Source organism: Urocitellus parryii, chromosome 12 (genome assembly GCF_045843805.1).
Source record: "Urocitellus parryii isolate mUroPar1 chromosome 12, mUroPar1.hap1, whole genome shotgun sequence".
NCBI lineage: Eukaryota > Metazoa > Chordata > Mammalia > Rodentia > Sciuridae > Urocitellus > Urocitellus parryii.
Window position 1 is genome coordinate 49,978,984 of NC_135542.1, and position 13,902 is coordinate 49,992,885.

General features: G+C 38.8%; 1 protein-coding gene across 5 annotated transcripts in view; it reads right to left on the reverse strand.

Moving 5' to 3' along the window:
* Dnajc27 (DnaJ heat shock protein family (Hsp40) member C27) overlaps positions 1-13,902 on the reverse strand; it is a 50,386-nt gene that overhangs the window by 27,529 nt on the left and 8,955 nt on the right. For all 5 annotated transcript variants that reach the window (XM_077791717.1, XM_026404731.2, XM_026404654.2 and 2 more), the window contains exons 2-4: positions 11,460-11,542; positions 7,104-7,173; positions 720-884 (exon numbers count right to left, since the gene is read on the reverse strand). In XM_077791717.1, the coding sequence (XP_077647843.1) occupies positions 720-884; positions 7,104-7,173; positions 11,460-11,542 (318 nt within the window). The remainder of the gene's footprint in view (positions 1-719; positions 885-7,103; positions 7,174-11,459; positions 11,543-13,902) is intronic.

Consider the following 13,902-nt stretch of genomic DNA (forward strand, 5'->3'; position numbering starts at 1 on the left):
GTTGGGGGCGGAGAGAAGATTCCAACATTGTCCACTAGAATACACTCAGTGGGGTCTTTGTCAATCCTTTACTGAGGCAAAAACTATTTTTAATGAGCCCCAGCACAAGTATATAAAATTATCAGGACAAAAAGAGCAAAACAAATAAAGAACAAACATCCTGCCTGTCGGCCAGTCTTCGGGCTCCCACTTCCCCCGTGGGAAGGCTGCTGCTGCCCACCTCTGTGGAAAACGCTTCAATTATCTGCCATTTCCCAGGGCCCAAGCTTGCTTTCCACAGCCACATGTCACTAGTGAATGTCCCTCCTCCCATCAGGGCAGAGTGTGATTATTATGGAGGTCCACCTCTCCCGCTGTCACCAACATCCTTCCCCAAGTAGGACACCGAGGGAAAAAAATGGATAAAATTCCTGATATCCCAGGTTTGGGGTTTTTGTTGTGATCTGTTTTTAGATGAGGACATGTGTTTTGAAAGGTTGCCTATTCCTATACTTGAGAATAAAGAAATTTCTTTCTCTTTTTTTAATGAACACGATACCTTTCTTTCTTTATTTTATGTGGTGCTAAGGATCGAACTCAGTGCCTCACACATGCAAAGCAAGCGCTCTACCAATGAGCCACAACCCCAGCCCAAGAAATTTCTTTTTGTTAGTTCCCCCAAACTCTCGGATCTGCACTCTTCCCTAGAAAGGTGAGCATACCAGTTCCAAAGCAGTTACCTTGTTGGCACACACTACAAATACAATATTGTCCATGTTCCCGTGAGGCCCGAGTTCCTGCTTCATCTCTGCCAGCCATGCATCCAGGGCATCAAAGGAGTCTTTCTGCCCCACGTCATAGACCAGCATCACACCCTGCGTGTCCTTGTAAAACTCATTGCGGACCTTGGGTGGAAGAACAGATGCACAGGATGTAGGTTTTGTGATTTTATAAGAATGTATTTCATAATCATTAACTAGGTAAAGTGTGTTCTTCTATGTAGTCATGGCATTTGCTGTCGTTCCTCAGGATTTACTTGTTCTTAGAGGACTTTTTATAAAATCAAAGTAACTTAACTTTTAAAAATCTATTACCATACAAGGACTTAGAGCAGAAAGAAGTGTCTTCCTGCCCACCCTTCCCACCTCCAGTTCCACTCCCCAGAAGTAATCACTTTTTAATTGTTAGTAGACCTTAAAAAGAACACCAATTATATGAAATTCTTGGGAGGATGAGTGAACAACTAAAAAGAACCTAAAGCATAAATGACACAAATATCAGCCACGGGTTCATCGTTTTATATATATCACACCCCAAAGATGGCTCTCCCCAGTGTTAGGCACAACTTCCCTGACTCTTGGGATCTATATACCAACTTTTGAATTTCAAGATCAGAGCCTCAGTGTAATAATAAGGGCAAAACCACAGGCTCTGGAGGCAGATAGATCTGGGTTCACACTTACTTACTAGTTGTGTGATCTTGGGCAAGTCACTTAACCTCTCTGCCTCTCAGTTTCCTCATCTGTAAAATGAGGATAATACTCTTACTTCACAGGGTTATTATGAGGATTAAATGAGATAATGAAGGCAGAGTACTTAACAGGGGTGCCTGGAAAACAATGGGTATCTTCACCTTCTTCCTTTCTTCCCTGTATTCATTATTGAATTTTTAAAAATATTTTTTAGTTGTCAATGGACTTTTATTTTATTTATTTATATGCAGTGCTAAGAATTGAACCCAGGGCCTCACACATGCTAGGCAAGTGCTCTACCACTGAGCCCCAGCCCTAGCTCATCATTATTGGATTTTTCTGTGGTGTTTCATTAGAAATGGCAACTTGCTTCTGGGGCATAGCTACAACTCTAGGAAGAAGAGGCATGAAATACAGGGCACACTAACAGAGCAGAAGCAATAAGAGGCTAGGTGAGCAAGGAGGGGGTTCAGGCTAAAATTCCAGGAAGACCCTTGTAAGAGGCCATAGTTAAACATTCTTTTCACAAAATCCCAATATGTACCCAGACCCACACTGGATGTGTAGTAAGAAATAAGGTATCTTACACACATCAGGTACGACTGTCCATACGTGGACAGATACCCGGATCAGGAATATAAGGTCTATAAATCTACAGAACCTAAGAAGCTATCCTCTGAAGTGAAGACCAGTGTTTATTCTCCTGTCACTTCCTTTCCATTCAAAACAAAAAGAATTTGAAATGACAAGCAATGAGCAACAGTCTTCTCCCCTCAGCAGGGTGGTCCTGAGCCCTTCCGCAGCACCCAATGATGACTCTTCCTTCTTTCCAGAAGCTCTTGCTGCCTTGGCCTTCATGTACTACGTTCTCCAGGTTCTTAAACTCTCTTTCACCAATTCATCTCCTCCCCATTGGCCCCACTCCAGCTCATCACCAAGCCCTTCCAAATCCCATCCTGGGCCCTCTTCCTTTCTCTCTCAATCCTTCCTTCTAAGCAATATCAAATGCTTGTACAGGTTCAACCATGAGAATCTGTAAGATGAGCCTTTTCAAATTGGCTTTCAGAACTGCATTTCTAATTAGTACAAGACTCTTCTAGTTGAACATCCTGTTGGAATCTCCAATTCAATATGTATAACAGGGACAACTTATTTCTTCATCTCATTCCTTCTTAAGCTTTTCCTTCTCTTAGACATCAGTGATGAGTCCCACATCATTCTTTCAGTCATTTGAGTTGAAAGTTTGGTGTCAACTGTTGGTGCTTTCTTTTCTCTTTGTTCAGCAGATTTGGACAATGCAGTAGAAGCCACCTGTGCCATGTTTATTCTCCTGTCACTTCCTTTCCATTCTTGCTTCCAACATCTCTCTTGACGACACTACTCTAAGAGTCTTCTAAGTCATTTTCCTAGCAATATAGTATATTGCATGTATATTTTTATAAGCCCAGGCTCAAAATTTATTTGGTATTTCCCCATTGCTACCAATTCTCTGAAGTTCAAATTCATTTAAATGAAGTTAAAAATTTCTGGTCAATTCTCCCCCAACCTTCTCAGTCTTATCCTCTTACTTTCCCTTGACAGTCACACTAGATGATCTAATTCTACCCTAGGCCTTGTGAACTCTATCAGGAACCAGATACCTCTGTGTCTTTAATCTTTCAAAGTCTCGCTATAATGCCATATCTTGCACACCAGCCACCCCCTGCCCTTCTGAACAGAGGTACTCTCTATGTCCCCTGGAATACCACAGCCATTTGTACTTCTAACAGTGAATCATTCACTTCCTGCCATTTTCACAGATGGTAGTTCATCTAGCTGTCTTCCCCACTACACTGCAGCAACTGGAAGGCTTGTATCTTGATGTGTCCATCCTTGGGTCACCCACAGGGCCTAATAGATATGAGTTTGAAACACTGTTTTAATTGAATGGCTGGATGTGCCTCAGTAGAGAACAAAGATAGAAGCCAAGGGAAACAGAAAGAATTTCAAATGCAGGTCATGCTCTCCAGAGAAAGGTATGTGTGTAAAAATAGACTGAAACAAGTGCAATGGATTTCTGTTTCAAGGGACTCAAGTTCAAGTTCAAGTCTGAGCTCAGCAGCAAGCCACCTACTAGTCTTGAGTAAGTTTTATTATCTTCAGCCTTAGTTTCTTCATCTGTCAAATGAAAAGATCAAAGCAGATGTTTCAATGGTCCCATACAGTTCTGTTATTCTGGCCCCCCAAAATCGCTTTCTACTCTTATACCTGGCAGACTCACTATATCCAAAGTTTAAATAGGATGCTAAGGGAATAGGAATTTGTTCTTAAAAGCAGAGATAGCAAACTGGCTGGTAGGCTAGAGAAAGCTGTTAGTCTAGTATCCCTGAGGCCTCAGAATGTTCCTGTGATACCCTTTAACCAGACCTCAGTTGTGGGCCCAGTGGAAGCAATGCTGGTTGTAAGAGGCAGGCCCCGCCATTCCCTCACAGTCTCCCCCTGACTCTTCTCTCTGAGATTGCTACCTCACACATTGAGATGGTCCTGTCTCAGCAGGCACTTTGGGAAACCAATCAAGAGGACTGATGCCTTCCATGGAGGACAGGCACCAAGGATTTGAGGAAGCCAGGAACCACGGGCATGGCTGTGGGTACTTCACTAGGTGTGTGCTGAGCAAGGGTATATTCTGGTCAGCTTGGAACTTAGAAAGAAAATGACTGCTTGTCTAAAAGGAGCATCTGAGCAACAGCAACTATTGGACAAAAAATGAGAGATCATGGCTATTTTGGCAAAAAGGTATTTCAGAACTGGTTATACAAGGGAGTTTCTATTAATTGTAATTCTATTTTATAAACTGCTGGAAAAAATATTACAATTTCAGGTTATATTAATAATAGCCTAGTGTCTAATAATGGAAAGTAACAGAAATAGAGTGTTTCACTGGTTAGAAAATATCTGGATTGTTGTCTTAGTTCTAAGTTCCACATCAGCTACCAAGTGATCATCTGCAAGGGATGCTCAAGAGGAAGACTCAGATCTAGCTGTGGCAGGAATACAAATATTTCACCTGAAGAGGAACAGACTCACAAATATTAGAAAGGCTCTGTTGTAGAAGTACAAATTTGGTCTACATTTCTTCAAAGAAAGGTCAGGATCATGGTGAAAGTCAAAGGAGAAATTGCCAATCTAGGTTTTTTTTTTTTTTACTCTGGGTAAAAAAAGCAATAAGACTCTGACATTAGAGATATTCATTCTCCAAACCCTCTGCACCAGTCAAAACTGGGCTGGGTATTATACTGTCCCCAGAATGTCCTCCTACATAACTTAAGTATCCACCAGCTCTTGGTTTAAATGTTGTGTCCTTTAGCAGGACTTCCTGACCATCAAGATAGATTGAGTCTGGATTTTAAGTGCTCCCGAGCACTCTGTCATTTGTTTAACAAGTGTTTTCTCTAACATATTTACATTCCATGAGGACAAGGGACACTGTGTCTCTAGTATCAAGCATGGAAACTGGCATACAGGTATCTGTGATTGAATGGTGGCCATTGATCAGGAATACCAGAAACAAAACAAAACAAAAAAACAAAACAAAACAAAATCCTACAATGGGCAGTACAAACCACAGTACTCCTTAGGCATCTTCTAACTCTCCATTGACATGACTTTGGTGTAATCTAAGATTGACATTAGCATTTTTGGTAGTTAGAATCTCTGTCAAACTTATAGTCAATGAGCGCTCTGGGCCTTTTGCACTGATAGTATTCTATACTTGTGTAATGGACATAACCCTCTGTAAAGCTTCACACTTAAAAGGAAGTCATTTTACCTAAACATTTGGCAATATTCAAAAGTTGGAAGATTATGTAGCCATTAAATATCCTGTTTCCTCTGGCAAGATGAAGTAGACATATATTTCTCTATTTGCTGCTAAGTATAGGCAAAAGTATTGACATTATATATAAAGCAAATATTTAAAAACCTCTAAAAGATGGAGAAAAGGCAGCAGACAAGCTAGGAGCCCTGGGATCTGAAGAATGATATGATGGTGAGTTTTTTGGGTTTTCTTTTGCCTCACATACCTAAGCCTTGGAACAGAAGTACAACTTGAAAATGCCAAGAGGTGCAGATAAACAAAAGCCCAGTCAAAAACCTGATCTCTCTGACCAAAGGACCAGGAAAAGGGCAGTTTGGCAAGATAAAAAGACTTTACTAATCTACTCCAGCCAAATGCCTTAGAAGAAAACTGTCTCCCACCCACCACCCCAGGAAAGACTGAGCAGAAATTTTAGAACTGAAAAATAATGTAAATACAAAGCTTAGAGATTGGGCTCAATAGCTGATAGGAGGGGACAAGGAACAATTAGTGAAGTAGGAGGTGGAATAATAAAAATGACCAAATTTGAATATCAGAGAGAAAAAATGAACAGCACCTCCGGGATGTTGGACTAAAACAAAAGATCACAGTCCAGGGAGGAGGGGAGAAACAGGGTGCTGAAAACGACTCAAAGAAATCATGGCCAGGTGGGTGCGGTAGCTGCGATCCCAGCTTGCAGGAGGCTGAGGCAAGAAGGTTTCATGCTCAAAACCGGGGCACCACAGCAAGACCCCATCTCAAAAAAAAATTCTTTTTTCACACTGGGGATTGAACCTAGAGGTGTTCTACCACTGGGCCACACCCCCAGCCCTTTTTATTTTTTGTTTTGAGAAAAGGTCTCACTATATTGTCAAGATTTGAATTTGTGACCCTCTTGCTCCAACCTCTAGCACTTGGGATCACAGGTATGCCAGTGCTACCATGCCTGCCTCAAAAACAATTTTTAAACAGAAAGAAAAAGTGGCTGAGAATGCTCAAATGTGGCAAAAGACAAACCTACAGACTTAAGAAGGTTTGAAAACTCCAAATAGAATAAACTCAAAGAAATCCAGTGAATTAAATGAAAATAAAAATACAATATCTAAACATTCGTGGACACAGTTAAGGCTGTACTGAGAGGGAAACCTACAGCACCAAATGTACCTAAAGAAAAGAAGAAAGTCTCAAATCAATACTCTAGTTTTCTACCTTAAGAACCCAGAACAAAAAGAGCAAAATAAAACCAAAGCAAGCAGAAGAAAAGAAGTAATAAGGAGAAGGGCAGAAGTGAAATGGCCAAACCAGAAAAGAGCAAAGAGCCTCCTTAGGAACAATGAAAAAGCCCACCCAAAGGGAAGGGGCCAGGCAACTCAGTGTGAGGCCACTTGGGACTGAAAAACAGATGAAAGTAAACCAAGTTGGGTTCTTCTGGAGAAAAAATGCAATGACTAGGAGAGATCAAAAGACCATGCTAGAGCAGACTGTGAAGAGGTGACATCATAGTTCTTAAGTCCAAGTGTGAATGTCATTAATACTCACACATTCTGGATTGAGATATGAAAAGCAAAAGCCCTTTGAGGTTGAAATGTCTTAGTTATTTAAATGTCTGAAACATTAGCAATAAAATTTCCTCTCCCTACTTAAGAGCATAGCATAAAAAATCAACAGGTGTTTATTAAGTTAAGGATAAGGCCACAAATATGAGCAAAATTTACCCAATATTATTCATAATTCAAATATTGGTTGTTTTAAATAATTCCGGATCTTTCCGTAAACCCACTGACAATACTAGATAAAGTTTTTTCAAACTTTCTTACCTCGTAGAAGAAGGGATGTCCAGCCATATCAAAGATGTTGACTTTGATCTCTCTGTCTCTGACTTGTACTCTAAAACAATCAAATGAAACAATTCCAAAGATCATGATTTCTGCATTCACATTAGTATCATTTATGTCATTTATGAATTTTAAAAGGATATCTGTGTGAAATTTGAAAGAGGCTTTCTTTGTCCCCTTCCTAATTCCAGATCATTTGTATAACAGAAGCCAGGAATCTGGCATATGACCCTACCTCCTGAGTCTACCTGGAGCAAATACCCTCACCTTCACCTTCATCTCAAGCCACAGCCCTGAACCAACAAATATTGGCTACTGCTGTGGTTTTAAGAAGAATCAATTTGTGGCCAGCCCCTATCAGCATCCCCTCCTGCCCCTGCAAGAGTTCTGTTTCTATTCTTCACACTTGAATAAATCCTACTCCCTTCAATCTTTAAAAAAAAAAAAAATCAATTTAGGAAAAGTACAACTAAGATGAAGGAAAACAAGGAGTTTTAGTTCACTTAGTAAGAAACACCTTAATTATTACTGGTTATACTTGGTTAACATGCAGCAGAGTTGCAAACATTAATGATGTATGTTTAAGTTTTGTGTGATCTTCATTTGAGCAACAGCAATAGTTAATTTTTTTTCAGAAACAAATTTGAAAACAAAAATAAAATGAGAAACAATAATCATTCATAATAAAATTAATTAGTTAATATCATAGTATATTCTAGTTTTTTTTAAAGGAAAAACACTATTGGAAAAATCATGAATGAATATTATAAATAATTCAAACATTAAGGAAAAATAGAAAGATGAACATTAAAAGACATCCCAAGCCCTATCACCCAGAATAACCTTCATTAATATAGATACACAACCCAGACTTCTATGCATAGATAAGATTGATAAACATAAATACCCTTATAAAAATGAAATTATGCTATTATAAAAATATATAAAATTTACTTTTTAACTGAATTTAACATAAACAAAAGAAACTTTAATGAACTGAAAGGAATTACTGAACTTTAAATATAAATGTTTCAACACAAAATTTCCTAAAAGATCCTTCTAAGTTAAGAATAGAAATTAACAACAGTAAATAAACAGATTGAAGTCATTACTACTCTACTCCAGCCAAGTGTCTTAGAAAAAACTGTCTCCCCCTCAGTCCCATAAAGTAACCTGTTTCAGAGTTAGAATTTTGACAGGGCTGCTAGGGAACACAAGGCCCTCAGCACTCGCTCTCATTGTCCCTACACTGCCTCCTGATTTATTTATTACTATTCCCAAATTTATAACACTCACTTTCTGTTCTGAAACCATAATTCCTACAGTTGTTTCATGTTTTTAAAGTATATTTTAGTTGTTGTGGTACCTTTATTTTATTTACTTATTTGTATGTGGTGCTGAGAATCGAACCCAGCGCCTCATACGTGCAAGGCAGGCACTCTACTGCTGAGCTACAGCTGTAGCCCCGTTTCATATTTTATATTACCTGTATGTTTAAGTCAAACTAGCAACTAAGCACCTTATTATGTTTCTTTGCTTCTGAAGGCTCACAGCTTTTCATCAGTTCTAAGGTGCCTGTTTTCACTTTAACACCTGTGAAATCAGGATCCATCTTTCAAAAGAGAACATAAAGAAAGAAAACCCTAATAGGGCTGGGCAGTAGCTCAGGGGCAGAGTGCAAAACAGTACTAGAACTTAAAGCATCGGGGGAAGATCTGGCATAGTATATATTTTTAAAATTCTTACTGTAAAAAGATAGTAGCTGAGCAGGGATACACCCATAAAGCCCATAAAGTCAAGAAGTAACAAAAAAGTCTTTATACTCTAAAACTCCAAAGAGGTCAACTTAATTTGGAAGCCAGAGGAGGAAATTATTTTAGAAAAATGGTAATTCATTATCTCAAGGCAGTGCTTGCCTCAGTGTGGTCTGAAAAACACCTGCCTCAAAATTACAGGAGAGGTGTTAAAAATGCAGATTCCTGCATCCAACCTCAGACCCAGTGAATCAGAATCTTAGCAGTGGCCCCAGGAATCTGCTCTTTCACAAAGGCTACAAATAAATTTTAAGTACATTGAAATTAAGCTTCAAAATTAAAACAGAAAAGAAGGAATGGCTATCTACAGCATCGGGCTTCCTTCTCCCAGTTGTGGTGCACATGGCTGTGCCATCTTCCTATGGCTTCCACTCTGCTGGCCAAGCTAAGATGCCTTTCCACTGAGCTGGGGGAAGGCACCTGCTCCACTTGGGCCAATCAAATCCTTCCCTGAGACTTCCCCCCCATGGAACTGGGGATAGAACCCAGGGAGTCATCATGTCTTTTCAGTAACACACTAGATGTCAAGCATGCTCGGTGAGCACTCCACCACTAGGTACACCTCCAGCCCTCTCCCTGGGATTAAACTTGGGATATTAATTTTGGTTCTTCTGTAAAAATAAAATTAAATATGTAAGCTTGAGAGCCACTGGCAGCTTTGTACAAACCACACACTTAAAAGACTAAAGCAAGAGAGAGAGAGAGAGAGAGAGAGAGAGAGAGAGAGAGAGAGAGGGAGGGAGGGAGGGAGGGAGGGAGAGGTAGTAAAATGATCTGTCTAAATTCTGTCTCTGGTTCCAACCTCCCCTGAGGCCTCACTGTGTCATCCTTATAACTGGAATATGTGAACTGACTAATATCCTTTTCTTTCAGGTTTTGCTTGAGTTGGTTTGAGTTGGTTTCTGTCTGACTCATCATGGGACAACCATCTTTTCCAAAAGAAATTTCAGTAAGAAACAGAAGTTTGTCAAATAAACTGCAATTTTCTGGCACAATCTGGTAATTTCCATTTCTTAGATAAGTAAACTAGTAACTTATATGGATTAATTAAAAAGTCACCATAGCACATGCCTGTAATCTCAGCAGCTTGGGAGGCTGAGGCAGGAGCATCACAAGTTCAAAGCCAGCCTCAGAACTTATTTGAGACCTTATTTCTAAATAAAATTAAAAAAAAAAAAAAGGCTGTGGATGTGGCTCAGTGGCTAAGTGCCCCTGGGTTCAATTCCTGGTAGCAAAATAGAACAAAACAAAGCTGCCTTAAACAGGGTATCTTATATCACTGATGAAATCCTGTGTCCTTAAGTAGGGAAGGGAAAAGTAAACTAGGAAAAAAAATGTGGATTTCAAATGAAAAGCTTCATACATTTCACAGCTAAGTGCTATGACTTTCATTCTTTAAAGAAAACTTGCAGAAATACCCTCTGCTGCTGCCAGGTGATAAATGGTGATGTAACAACCTTACAGAGCTCTTACTTGAGTTACTTTACCTCTTACTTGAGCTACTGTACAGACACGAAGGTGTGTAATTACGCACCTAAACTCAACTTTGCCATTCACATAATCAACATTTTGCTATACATATATACCCCACAGTTTTTGTCTGCCTTTTTGAATACTGCCTTCATATTCTCATCTGAAGATTTTCTCTTTAGATGTATCCTTTATGTATAATAAATAATTATTGAGCACCTACTAGGTATACACACTGCCTCAGGCACTTGGAGAGAACTTACACTAATAGCCTCTTCCTCAGGCATTTATAATTTAGCAGAGGCATTAAAAATATACAGATAATAATAACAAAAGGCAATTTAGGGCAAGGACCATAAATAGCACAGAGAACTTTAAGATGTCTCAGTTGCAAAAAGATCGTGACCTATAAAGGAGGGTTCAGAAGGTCTCATGGGAACAGGGCCTTTTATACTTAGAAGAAATTAGCAGGTGGAGAGATGAGGGGACAGTATGGTAACGTCACAGAGGCAGGAAGGCACGAGAGCCGCACTTGAGTACGGGTGAAGAGTCAAGTGTGGGATTGTGCTGTCTACCCCAATTCTATTCCGTGTCTCTCCTGCTAACTTAATCCTTTCTCCTCAAGCTCAACCCAGTCTTTGATTTACCTCCAAACAAATCCTCACACATCATTTTCCACATACTTAGATGTTTTTTAGAATATTTCAAAACATTTAAAAACACACCGGCTGACAGGACCAGCTTGTGTAGAGACATGTTTCCTGAAAAGCTGCACCTGCCAGTTAGGCTCTGTGTTGACTTGCTTGTCACTGTCTGTCCTCCCCCTACTGTGTCCCAAGGCGGTGGGACACAGTGTGCTTGACATGGTGGCTGCATGAAGGAATGATTGATTGCCTCATGGATGTAAAGATCTTAGTGCTATCTTTCCCGATGTATCTTCAATGTCTCTATTGTAAGAATATCTGCATCAATGCATTCATGCAAATATAGATCATTTTGGGAAGAGTTCCAGATTTCTGTGTAAATTACAAGCCCAGGGAAACAATATACTTACTTGGTGACTCCATAGTCAATTCCAATTGTTGCAAGGTATTTAGACACAAATCTTTTCTCACAGTATCGCTTTATAATACAGCTCTAAAAAGGCAAAAATATATAAATCTTGTAAATACACACTAGGAAAATATACAAAGTAAGCACATTTCTTCATTATAGTTTCTTTATTCACCACTATGAAAGTGTTTTCAAAAGCCAAAACTATTCCTGAAACATGCCAAAATCAAAGAGTTTAAAGAAAATTTATTTTTAAATTCTTGTCTTAATACTAAATATGGGTATGTTTTCAGTTTTGCTCTCACTCCTGTGTTCTTTTCTTTTGAAGACCTTTTCAACACCACCAAAATATCTATGTCCGCCTCAACTTCTTTCCCAAGAGCAGATCTACATCTCCAGTTTCTATAAAACTGGTTTCTACTTAGATGTCCTGCTGTTCCTTCAAATTCAACATGTCCCAAATTCAGCATGTTCACATAAAAGCAGCACATCCTGCTGACATTTTAATAATGTCCCTATTCTCCCAGTCACAAAGAATCAAAACATTAAAGTCAGATTTGATTCTGGGCCTTTCTTAATCTTTTGAATGGATCTTCCATTTTTCTTTTCATTCCTATTCCCATTGGTATGGTTTTGGTCCTCATCATCTGCCGATAGGAAATTCATTACTGGTCTCTCTACCCTCTTTCCCTCCCAACTTCAGTCAATACCGCACGCTACTGACACCATTTCACTTCTCTAATTCAAAAACCTTCAAGTAGCTTCTCACTGTGAATAGAGTTTGACTTCACATTCTCTTGTCCTTTATTCAAGGTCCTCTAGAATCTGGCCCTCATCTGTTTTCTCTGTTTAAATCCTTCCATATAAATTCTGCATTTCTGCAAAACTCCCAGGACCCAACTTCCTGACTTTTATTAGTTCTTTTCCCTTCACTTTGTAATGAGCTTTCTCCCCTTCATCCCAAACCTTACTCATCCTTTAAGGCCCAGATCAAATTCCGAGCACCCTGGTGTGACTGAATTCCCCTTTATACATGCACAGGGAACATCTGAACTCCTCTGCTCTTTACATTTCTATTATTACAGATGTACACATTGTACATGGCCACGCACGGTGAGCTAGCCTCTCAGGGTGCTGTTTACCTCCTCTCTTCAGCTAGGCACTGAACTACTCGAGGCAGGCATCATCCTTCTATCTTTTGCAGAAACTAGCTCTGTGCCTTTCACAGAGGCTTAAAAACCACCAAATGAATATAAGCAAGCATCAATTATCCTAGAATAGCTTGGACTATTTCTGATTATGAATGGTTAATTTACAATGTAAATTTCCTTATGAACTGAAAGAAAAATTTCTTCGAGGGGGTTACTGCTAAGAAGCTATACTTTTTTTTTCTTCTTCTTCTTCTTTTGCAGTGCTGGGAATGGAGACCCAGGCCTAATGCATGCTAGAAAGTGCTCCACACTGAGTCACATTCCCAGCCCCAAGGATACACTATTTAAAATGCTTTATAGCTTGTAGGTACTTCTCAAATGTTTTCTCTCACAAGAGCCTAGAAAAATAAATAAAGCCTTAAAAAATTATTCATGAGCTTCAGAGACCAGAAAATCCTTTAACACTAGTCTGTTAACTAAACTGTTTATATAGTTACACATTTAAATAACAATATTAATAATCATTCCCTATAATACAAGGAGATAGGGTCCTGTTCCTTAGGATCTTACAAGCTAAGTTAGATAACATAAATACAGGGGGAATAGATAAAATTAAATAAATACAAAACTAAACTAAATATTAACTGTGCAGCCAAACTGATTTACTTGAATAAGTTTCCCCAAAATAGCATATTGATATGGAATAGTGACAGGTTCAAATGATAACATATGGTATTAATCAACAAAATAAAAGCATAAATAAAGCTTTTATGCTGTGATAACACAGAGACAGTGATCTGACAGAATTAAAAACAAAATAATCTTCTTAATCTATACAAAAAAGTATATATTCACTCATTAAACAAATAATGAGTTTATGACCACCTGTGCTGGATATGGAGTTAGGTGCTGGGATGTGAAGACAGGATCGAGTTTCTACCTGTAAGGAGCTTGCAGTGTTCTGTAAACAGGTAGCAGTAAATAATTATACAAGTAAGCTTCTAAATTACAGTTGTCCTAAGTGCCATAAGAATTCTGGGATGTTATAAGATAGTAATTAGAACCTAACATTTTACTTTCCAATGTACTAAAAATGGCACTTTATCTGAGTACGATTAAAAACATTTCCCCTCTCACATAAAAGTTTGCAATATAAACTTGAATGTTCACATTATCATGATTTACAGTACCTGAAAAGTAAGAAAAAAAAAAAAAGGGATAAATAAAATGTGTTATATCCACACAAGGAAATACTTTTTTCTCTGTTTAAATCCTTCCTGAAATCAGGAAGTA